The sequence below is a fragment of the Chenopodium quinoa genome, unplaced genomic scaffold, assembly GCF_001683475.1.
Source record: "Chenopodium quinoa cultivar QQ74 unplaced genomic scaffold, ASM168347v1, whole genome shotgun sequence".
NCBI classification, from domain to species: Eukaryota; Viridiplantae; Streptophyta; class Magnoliopsida; order Caryophyllales; family Amaranthaceae; genus Chenopodium; species Chenopodium quinoa.
The window spans coordinates 393,143-404,993 of NW_018744821.1; the positions used below are offsets into that span (position 1 = coordinate 393,143).

Below are 11,851 nucleotides of genomic sequence, written 5' to 3' on the forward strand. Positions count from 1 at the left end.
GGTCTAGGTACCGCATAAGACTGATGCAGTCATTGGTGTGATGACCAACGTCATCATGATAAGCACAGATTTTATCTTGGTTCCGGTTGTTTGCAGAACCCTTCATGGGGACCGGCTTCTCAATTGAGATCCGTCCCTTGATTTCTTTTAGGATAAACTGGTTATCCTTGTTAAACGCATACGTTGGGGAGTATGGTTTGAATTCTTTTTTCTTTTTCTGGGCCGGCTGTTTAGAGGAATCAGCCGCCCAGACCTCTTTTCTTTTCTCATCTTTGTTTGACGACTGTTTCTGTCGTCCTTCTCTTTTGTCGAACCTTTTCCCGTCCGACTGTTTTATCGTACACAGATCAGTCGCCTGTATATAGGCTTCTGCTTCAATCAAGGCCTCTTGAAGAGTCGCCACCCTTTTTCGAACCAAATCAAATTTGAAGGTAGACCCGTCTTTGAGACCTCTAAAAAAGTCGGTATAAGCTACCTCATCTGGTAACCCTTGAATCTGTATTCTCATCAGGTTAAACCGCCTGATGTAAGAACGAAGCCCCTCCTTCTCGCCCTGCTGAATTGTTCCCAAATCAAGGGTCGTTTTCTTCGCAGGGATGTTCATGGCGAAGTTGGAGGCAAATAAGTAGGCAAGCGTCCTGAAGCTATTTACACAACCAGTCGGCAGGTTGCCGAACCATTGCTGTGCGATTCCTTTGAGAGTCGCTGGGAAACACTTGCACCAAGTGGGATCATCCAACCCTTGAAGGTACATCAGGTTGGTGAATGCCATCAGATGGTCTTCTGGGTTAGTAGTGCCGTCATAGGCGCCTACTAGTACATTTTTCACTTTGGCTGGCTGAGCTGCTTCAGTGATTTCCTTGGAGAAGGCCGACGGCTGTTCACCAAGTCTAAGCAACCGTAGCTGCCAGTCCATAGGTTGGACGTTTTTTGCTGTAGGTCCACCAAATGGAGGTGGCTGCATAAAATACTGTTGTTGCGGCACAAATGGTAAGTTTGGTACCGCCTGGGCACTATGAAAGCCGGACTGACGGGAGGTGCCGCCTGACTGACTCTCATGGTACGACTGAGTATGCCTTATCGAGGCATTTCGCAAACTGTCTTGAAAGTTTGAAGTAGAAGCCGAATCTGACAATCGGTCACTCTTCTTCTGCTCTAGCAGTAGCCGAGCATCTGTGAATGTTTGCTTTGACCCGTCCGCCTGAATATGACGAACCGGTTTCCTATTTCCTGTAGGATAACGGAATTTTGTGAAATCAAGGGCAGGTGGTTCCCGCTTCCTAGATTTAGGATGAGGAGTCGCCTCTCGCCCTTGAACTGGCTTCCTCTTCAGTGAAGTGGAGGGTTTCTTGGCCGACTGCTCCTTGACTGAAGCAGGCGGCTTCTTGTTGATCAACTCTTGAATCTCTCCCTTGAAGTCCCTCATGAAGGTTATGAGTTCGTTCCTTGTGATGGGAGCAGACCCATCAGTCGGCTGTTGCCGAACAGGCGGTGCGCCTGCCGGCTCGCTTCCTGTTTGAAGATGCTCCCGTTCCCTCCTTTCGGTATGACGGGTACGTCGGGCCCTTAGGGTCCCGTCTGAAGCTGTATGAGTTTCAACTTCAAATTCACTTTCGGTGTCATGGTCCGACTGAACTTGAGGGTTGTCTACGGGACGCCTCTCTTCAGGAGTCGGTACAGACTTGGATGCCATCTCTGAAGTACTCTCCCCACAGACGGCGCCAAATGTTTCGGGGTTTTCTGATGTCCTGCGGGAGAGTTACAATTCCGAGACTGGAACCGGACGCCTGTACCTGCAAAATAACGGAGACTCCTGGGAGCTCCGCCTCCAACGGTCAAGTTAGTACTTGATTAAGGAGTAATAAGTGCGGAAATTAAAGGGGGAAGATCTGGTTCCTCTAGGGGAGGAGTGATCAATGTGTTTAGACTTCTCTAGGTGAGAGTCATTAATTGCTTAATCCCCTTTAATGAGGATTAATTAAGTATTTATAGTCTTGAGAAGCGTGCCACTCTCTAGGTTTAGGGTAAACCTAGGGCTGACCGGGCCTCTAAACAGGATTGGGCCTTGTTGGCCGGTTTTCCCAGTTGGCATGGGTGGACACGTGGCGTGTCTCAATTGGTCCGTAGAGGACGTATCTGTGATTGACACGTGGCAGGCTCCTATTGGCCTACGTGAAGGACACGTGGCGGAACCTGGTTGGTCCACTTGTCAGACGGTGATTGGTGGATAAAAATCCCCTAATCAGATATGGTTAGTTTTCTGGCGGTTTTCAGGCAATGTTTCCGACAATCATTCTTCTTCTCCGGCAGCATATCCATGATCCTGATTTTTTATTATAAGTATATTTTCGAAACTTTATTAATATCATAAAAAAGATTTTCATAATTTATGAAATGATGGATGAACAATGATGAATGATGGATGATGAACGATGAACGATGATGAACAATTTTGACATAGATGAGAATTTAATTTTATGATTCTAATTATAATTATAAATTCGAAAATTAATTTTAATTATAATGCTAGATTTTCATAATTTATAATTATGTATTTCTAACAAAAATACATGTATGAAAAAATACAAAAATACAATTTTAATACATTGTAGACATTAAAAATAATTCAAAATGAAAATAAAAATACAAAATATAGACCAATCAGATTTTGCCAAATCAGCAAGTTGTGGTGCCATTTTTAAAGAATGACATTGTAAAATTTTTATACAGTGGATTGCCTAGGATTGTACTTGTATTATATTTAAGCTGACGCATATGATGAATAAATACAAGCTTTTGCCTCATTATAATTATACAATGTACTAGTATTTTAATCTAAAATTCTACACAAATTTTTGTATGTGGCTGGCCACATGGTGTGGCCAGCCACAATTTTTATCTTTTATTATTTTTAAAATACCACAACTCTTCTCTCTCATTTTTTTCTTAGCTTCTTCTCCAGGCCAAATCATACATCACCAACAACCATATCTCTACTCCACCCATTTTCTCTCTCCTTTTTTCTTAGCTTCTTCTTTAAGCCAAACCACACATCAACAACAACCATATCTCTTCTCTACCCATTTTCTCTCTCCTCTTTGCCAAATTGCTACAATTAAAGCCCGAAATTGTAGAAATTAGGTGTCAAATTATTGTGAAAAATTGTGATTAATTATCCTTAAGATCATGAACAACATTTGAAGTAGTGAAATCGATGAGAACCAATGAAATTTGAGCTCCTTTTCTTCATAGAATCTCAAATCGAACATTCTACGTCAAAAATTGTAGTGTGTTACTAGTTTCTCAGGGGTTACTTGTAGGGTGTTACTGGTTTGGTCAGGGGTTACATGTAAGGTGTTACTGGTTTGGTCAGGGGTTACTTGTAGGGTGTTACTGGTTTTGGTCAGGGGTTAGGTTACTTGTAGGGTGTTACTGGTTTGGTCAGGGGTTACTTGTAGGGTGTTACTGATTTTGATTAGGGGTTACTTGTAGGGTGTTACTGGTTTTGGTCAGGGGTTAGATTACTTGTAGGGTGTTACTAGTTTTGGTCGGGGGTTACTTGTAGGGTGTTACTGATTTTGGTCAGGGGTTACTTGTAGGGTGTTACTGGTTTGGTATGGGCCTACAAGCAACCTTTTTTTTTTAAACCAACCTACAACCAACCCTTGATTAAGTAATAAGTAACCATTGAATAAGTAATTCATACAAGTAACATTTGAAGTAACTCATATAAGTAACTCTTGAATAAGTAACTCATACAAGTAACCCTTTAATTAACCCATACAAGTAACCCCTAAAAAAAAGTACCCTTGAAAAAAAAAATATAAGTAACTGAAAAAAAAAATACAAGTAACCCTTGAATAACTAATCCATACAATTAACTCCTGAAAAAAAATACAACTCCTGAAAAAAAAAATACAAGTAACCCCTGAAAAAAAAATACAAGTAACTTCTGAAAAAAAAATACAAGTAACACCTGAAAAAAAAAATACAAGTAACCCCTGAAAAAAAAAATTACAAGTAACTCTTGAAAAAAAAATACAAGTAACCCCTGAAAAATACAAGTAACCCTGACAAAACCAGTAACCCCGTTATGCACGTGAACAGTAACCCCGTTATGTGCGCGTCAGAATCCGTTATTTTACTGAATTGCAGCAGGCCACGTGGTAAATTCAGTTCAGCTCTAATCAATTTAGTTTAGTTCAGTTCAGTTCAGCTCCTAATTTCCTTCTCTGATAAAATATTCATTTCAGTTCAGCTCCAATTAGTTCAGTTAAGCTCCAATCAGTTTAGTTCAATCCAGCTTAGCTCAGCTCAACTCATTTCAGTAAATGTGAACAGGCCCTAAAGGCTATGGTACCGACAGATATTGTACATAATAACCATTCGAGGGGTTTCTTTAGTAGCAATTACTTTCAATATGAAATGTTAAAATAATAATAATCACCACAAAAAGGTAATTTTCTTGTAGTGCACATTAACATTGTATAATATATTAATTTTAATCTATACTTTATTATTTATATATATAAAAAATCGTTCTTAAAATAGAATATGTGTCATAATGTACTCATGTATCAATTTTTTAAGCACAATAAACAAGACATGTCATCAATATATGACACATGTCACACCTTTAAACACTAAGATCGATGTTATGCTAACTCCACAGCATGTATTAAATTTGACAACTATAAATGCTTTAAGCAAGACTTGAACTCGAGACCGCTAAAGACGGATGTGATTATCCAAAATAACTTATACATTTGTATTTTGTAAAAAAAAATTAAAAAAAAAAATAAAAATTCAACCACTTTGTTTTAGGTATGCCCAAATATAAATTAGATATACCCAAATTGGGAAACTTTTTATATATACACTGTAATCTATGTTTTAATCAAGTCTTGTCTTAGTCAATCCTTCTGATTAACATATAAAAATCAACTTTTGAGTACGCCCAAAATTAAATTGGGTATATCTAAAAGTGAATTTTATGAATGTATGCTCTGTAGGGGTTGAGAGTTTTTTTCTATGCGAGAGTAATCCTGTGCCGGGAGCTATAGGACTACTAATTGAATTTGCTAGGATTTTTATCTGTATGAATTTTGATAATCATCCTTCGATTAAAAGCAAACTAACTTTTAGCGTATTTTGGGACTAACCATTTTTCGTTTGGGACCGCCTAGTTGTGTTAATTATTGTTCGATACAATGTACATTCAAGTATATATTTTAACCATGTCTTATCTTTTGATTGTCTTAATTGACTAATAAGATTCGAATTTTAGGTACACCCAAAATTAAATTGGGGACACCTAATTAAAAGCAAAATTTATGTATGATCTAGGGGTGTGAGTTTTGTTCTACGTAAGGTTAATTCGTTGCAAACAATAAGATTATCAGACAAAATTGCTAGGATTCTTACTTGTATGAATTTCGATAATAGTCCTTGGATTCAAAGCAAACATATCTTTAGTCTTGTATTTTTGGACTATAACAGTTCAATTTGGGACCACCTAGTTGTGTTCTTTATTATTACCTAGTTGTGTTCTTTATTAAATACTACCAAGTATATAGTCCTTCGATTCAAATCAAATGTTGTAATTAACCACCTTATAAAGTATAAAATGTTGTAATTGACTACCTCCCACCGGAATAACACATTTGATTTTTATTTTTCGGTGTTAACCATGTCATGTGAGGGTCACATGACCCTTTAATGACTTAATTCCCCCCTTTCTTCCAATTTTTTCCCGCTTTATACCAACCCCTTTGATAATTATATGGGCTAAATTGGTGTAAAGCGGGAAAATTTGGGAAAAAGATGGGAATTAAATCATTAAAGGGGCACTTGACCCTCACGTGAAATGGTCAACGTCGGAAAATAAAAGTCAAATATGTCATTCTGTTAGAAGGTAGTCAATTACAACGTTTTATATTTTATAAGGTAGTTAATTACAACATTTTGTTTTTAGGGTAGTTTTTCGCAAAATTTGGAGTTTAAAAGGTAGTTTTTCACAAAAAAATCCTATAATATATTCATATAAAAAAAAACCTATTAAGGTAGTGTGTGGTTTTTTATTTATATTTATTTATTTATTTTTTGAGAAAGTGTAGTGTGTGAATCTTAGCAAAGAGAACAAAAAAAATCATACATGAATTTTTTTTTTTTTTAGAAATACAAAAGAATCTTTTATTATCCTATTATATTTGCCTAATATTAATAATATGAAGTCTAATAATATCACAACATGATAAACATAACTAGGAAAATATATAAATAAAAAAGGTCTTGATCTTGTCTGCTTTACTTACCCAATAATTTGATTTTTTTTAATCAACTAAAATAAGATAAATATAGTTTATTAACCAACATTAGATAAATAAAAGGAAATTCGCACTAAGGGCATGTTCACATTTACTTAATTCCCTCTCTCATAAAATATTCATTTCAGCTTAGTTCAGTTCAGTTCAGCTCCAATCAGTTCAGTTCAGTTCAGCTCTAATCAGTTCAGTTTAGTTTAGTTCAGCTCAGTTCAGTAAATGTGAACAGGCCCTAAACTAATTTAACGTTTAAGATATTTATTTTAAAAAAATTAGGTTAGTTCTACAATTCATGTATTTATATTTGATATATGAGAAATTAGTCAAACCAATATATGATTATTCAAATGAAAAGTGTGACATATTAATTATTACGTACAAGAATATATGAAGTATATCAATTTATATGCTATTTCACCAAAAAAAAAAATTATATGCTATTAGATACACTAATCTTTTATATAATTTTAAGAGTTGTTTTTCTAACTTCTCACCAAATTTGTACAAAACTCCAATCCTACAATGTTGTGCACTCCTTTTTTATTTTATTTTATTTATTTATTTTTTTGGTCTTTTTTGTTAGCAATAACATCCAAATAACATCTTTTCTCCAAATAGAAATTAAAAAAAAAAAAAAAAATCAAAATTTCACTTCTACTTTTTTTTTTTTCTCTTTTCTTTCTAAGAAACTATCTCTAGTTTGTTAAAATGAAAAAAAAAAATCTAATTATAACGTACTGTACAAAATTAGTTGCTTCAGTTATGGCACTATCTTTCCCTTTCTTCCACCCTTTCTAACAAACTTGGTCACTAATTGGCCTTAACTACTACAACTCCGTATTATATTTCATAATATATATATATATATATATATATATATATATATAGAATAATATTTTTTATTAATTTATCATTAGTTAATATAATTGTAAGATTGTAACAGCTAACAAAGTACTTTAGTTAAAGATAAATAATGAAGATAAAGTTTATCCAAAAATATAACTAAAAATTCCTCAATTTATGCCTAATTGACAGCAAGTCTGTGTTTTCATTTTTCTTTTCCGTTTTTTGTTTAATTCTATTTCTTATTCTATATATATATACACAGGCTGTTTTATTTAGAGCTTCAAAATTTTGATGAATGGTGATTAAGATTAAAAAAACTACTATCAAGTACTCCATCAATTTAGACCATACTATTATAATACATGAATATGATACACGAATTTTGAATTGGTTTTTTGAGAAGTAACATTCATATTAATTAATTATCCTTTGAGATGTGATTCAAATGAATTGACTAATTTGATTTTCTGAGTTTTAAAAAAGCATGCATAATTGCGATAAATTGACATTGCTTTAATTTTACAAGTTTTTCATAGATTTAGGTAATTTAGAGGATATTTTGGTGAAGGTTCAATGTTGACAATAATGGAGCTTAATAATAGAGATGAGTCATGATAAAGGTTTAAGATAATTTTTTCCCCGATTTATTATACTTCTAAGATAATCAGGCCATGTTTAAATAATATTATAACTTAATGAATATTACTTTTACATCCGTAGTAATAAATCAACCACAATATAGATCAATAAAGTATGAATGTTTTGGTAGAAGATGAAGATTTAGGATGAAGATGACATATATTGAAAATAAAGTTCAATTTAATTCATACAAAGGTTAGAGATGATATAAGTTGAAGATGAAAATTTAAAAAATATATATAAATAAAAATCAGTTTTTATTAAAAAAATGTGTGAAAAACCAAAAAAAATTAACCAAATAATCCCTTGATGACTGTGTAGTATAGGTGTAAGATTCGACGGCTAAGATTAGACAAATAATATATCAACGATGTAGATTTAATCTCTTAGCATAGTCGAAGATAGTCGTCTGTAGTCATCCGTAGTCGACGACTACGCTAGAATTTTTAGAACTGAAATTATGTTTACTGAACTGAAATTAATTTTACTGAACTGGACTTATTTTTACTGAACTGAAATTATTTTAACTTAATATTATTTTTTAAGGTGAACAGAACAGGGCCTAAATTGAACTGAACTGAATTGAGCTGAAATAAATATTTTATGAGAGAGGAAAATTAGAAACTGAACTGAACTGAACTAGTTAGAGTTGAACTGAATTGAACTAAAATTAAGCAGAATTGAACAGACCCATAGTATGCAATAACCAATAATACATCTATTAGTTATAAGTTTTAATCATTAGATATGCATACTCAACAAGTGAATATAACATAGCATAGAAAAAAATAGGGCTTGTTCAGTATTTTTTTTTTATGGTATTCAGAAGCCATAAAAACGGATGATGAGAATTAATCCCAGAATCTCCTAAAATTGAGAGAGAAACTTTAACCACTTGAGTTACTTCTCACTCTGATTATTAATTTTTTTAACCCCCTAAAAACTTATTTCAGTTTTAGTTTATTAGTTTTATGAAAAGAGACAACCAAAATATACTAGTACAGTAGTACTGTAGAACTATGATAACAATGACATCATCCATTTAAATTTGCCAAATTGAAAAAATTATTCTTGTAATAACAAAAAATCACTTTAACCTACCAGGAAGCGACGGGTGGGGAATTTTATTTTTTTATTTGATTTATTGAGTGTGAATACAGTGTTTGATTTGGAATAAAGAACATAATTGAGATAGCTAGTTTTAGCAACGTTTGCCAAGTTGCAATTGATTTGTTTCTTTGTAATACTTCGAATTAGGTTCGTAAAGAATGAAAAGGAGCAACATCTATCAAACCTAGCATGTAGAAGACAATGATTATATAAACTACTGGTTGTATAAATAAGCATGAATCTTAGAAATAACAAAGCATCTACTGAGTATGAACAATAATTTGCTAAGAGATTGTCCAATTGCGAGGAAGGTATGGAGCAATGTAGGGGGAGCAGCTTAGTATCAATCCTTTTTTACTGGGGATTTGACTGCTTGGTTGGTGAGAAATTTAGAAGCAGAAGGGCCGATTTTTTCTGAAATGTGGACCACGACATTTGCTACAACTATATGGTGGCTATGGAAATGGAGGAACAATGCTATGTTCGGGAATAAAGAGGCAATTCCAGCTGATATTGGTACCTTTCTTCACTCTAATGTTGATGAAACTTGGAAGGTCTTGTCTGGGGAACATGAGTCGAAGCAATTAAATGCCAATACTCGTGGCCAGAAAAAAGAAATGCTAATCAGATGGCTTGCTCCACCTCCTGAATGGTTTGCCTTAAACACTGATGGGGCAGCCAAGGGAGCCCCAGGCCATGCTGGTGGGGGTGGGATTATAAGAGATTGTACAGGGAAGTACGTCAGAAGTTTTGCTGCAAACTTGGGAGTCTGTACAGCGTTCAAAGCTGAACTATGTGTTGCTGAAATAGGACTAAAGATGACATGCATTCTGGGAATCTCAAAGCTAGTTCTTCAAATGGATAATCAGGCTTGTATTGAAGCAATTAAAGACCCCGATCGCATGGGTGGCGAATGTGTTCACATTTTAAAAAGCTGTCGTAGTTTAATTAGATTTCTTGGTTGTAATGTTAGTATTGTTTTTTGTTTTAGAGAATGTAATAGAGTGGCGGATAGTCTAGCCAATTTAGGGGTTCGTCTTGAAGAAGGGCTTGTCTATTTCGATACTCCTCCGATTGTAATAGCATCTCTTCTAAGGGAGGACACAATTGGCGTAGCAATGCCACGATTTATTATGTAATTTTCCTTCTTTTGAATAAATGGGCTTAGCCCTCTTTTGCACCAAAAAAAAAAAAGTATGAACAATAATTAATATTGTGATTAATACTGAGGGTTTGCTGGCAATATAAATTAAATGTCCAACTATACATAATTGTCATTGAAGAACGAAAAAAAAAAAAATGAGCAACTTGTAGCTGTAACCCAAATAAGTTACATTTTTTTTTTTTTTAGGAAAATAAGTTACATAATTGATTGAAAAAGAGCAATTAAACTCCGATCCGATCCACTTGTATTGTACACATGTGTACAACCATTTTATTTTTATACATAAATGTATGCCACTCAAATTAAACAAATGAGATTGTATTTTAATTATTTTTTTTAAGAAATCAAAAGGCAAAATAATTATAACTAAATATGTAATCAACAATTTTTTTAAAAAAGAAATTGTCAAACCTTTTGACTAGGACTAACTATAACAAAAAAGTAAAAAAAAATAAAAAAATAATGACAAAATCAAGAACCAACTGCTAACCTATAAATATGTAAAAAAAAAAAAATAAAAAAATTAAATAAATCCATTGTCTCTCCTTTCAATGTGCAGAATTCTATAAAAATTCCGTCACAAATATTACCTAGCCATTCTTAAAAAAAAATTAAATAAAATAAAAAATCTTTATTCTGCTAGTTAGTCATGGCCATCAAAGGTTTGATACAGCCAGACGACGTCACATGTCTTGAGGTTATCGAAAGAGATCCAACAGGACGATTCGCAAGGTATGACGAGATCATAGACAAGGTGGCCACAAAAACAGTATACAAGGGTCTTGATAAGATTGAAGGAATAGAAATTGCTTGGAGTAAGACAGTGATAACAGATGATATATTTAAGGACAAAAACTATCTTATGAGTTTGAAGGCCGAAGCAAGTCTTTTAAAGTCATTAGATCATGAAAATATTATCAAGTGCTATGATTATTGGATTGATACGGAAACAATTAACATGATTACTGAGCTTTATACATCAGGAAGTTTGGAAGACTACTTCGAAGAACATGTTCATTTCGATATCGAGGCAATTAAGGATTTTGCTAGACAGATCCTTAAAGGGTTACATTATATTCACTCTCAAAATCCTCCAATCGTGCATGGCGCTCTGAATATGAGACATGTCTATATTAATGGGCATACAGGCCGGGTAATGATAGCAGATTTTGGTGTCGCGATGATCCTTGAAAAACAATATCAACCAATTCAGCTAGTTGACATTTACAGTTTTGGGATGTGCTTTCTTCACATGATTACGGGTGAAGTTCCATATAACGAATGTCACGGTGATGTGAATGAACTTTACAAAAAGAAAATGTCGGGTGTTATGCCAGAAGTTCTAAGCAAAGTTACAGATTTACAATTTCGTCATTTGATTAAAAAGTGTCTGGCTCCTACAGCTTGCGACAGACCTGCGGCAATTGATCTCCTCAATGACCCGTTGCTCGCACCAAAGACATTAACAACATCAAGGGCACGACTACGAAATTCTATATCAATTACAAATGCACCTTGCAATTTTTTCTTAAAATTTTTGTATAATTGTTTTTCTTAGTATGCTTTTAAATCATTGTCGTCCTTGTTTTTAAGATCTTTTTAGTAAGCTTTTGAATAATTATCCTTTTTTACATATTAATGTCACATTTAATAAGTAATTTAGTAGTAATTAGGGGAAGTCTATTCAATAGCTATTGTAGCCTTGTTCACATAAACTTAATTTCATTTCAATTATTTCCTTTCTTATAAAATATTCATTTCAGTTCTG

General features: G+C 33.8%; 1 protein-coding gene and 1 long non-coding RNA gene across 2 annotated transcripts; one reads left to right on the plus strand and one right to left on the minus strand.

Annotated features, from left to right (window-relative positions):
* Positions 1 to 3,644: 3,644 nt before the first annotated feature.
* On the minus strand, positions 3,645 to 4,008 carry LOC110704078. Its single transcript, XR_002507856.1, has 2 exons — positions 3,977 to 4,008; positions 3,645 to 3,884 (listed from the first exon to the last, which is right to left on the minus strand). It is a non-coding gene; the product is annotated as an uncharacterized LOC110704078 (long non-coding RNA).
* Positions 4,009 to 10,732: 6,724 nt separating this feature from the next.
* Positions 10,733 to 11,641, plus strand: LOC110704098 (serine/threonine-protein kinase WNK8-like). The gene has a single exon (XM_021881876.1). The coding sequence runs from the start codon at positions 10,733 to 10,735 to the stop codon at positions 11,639 to 11,641; it is 909 nt and encodes a 302-aa protein (XP_021737568.1).
* Positions 11,642 to 11,851: the final 210 nt, after the last annotated feature.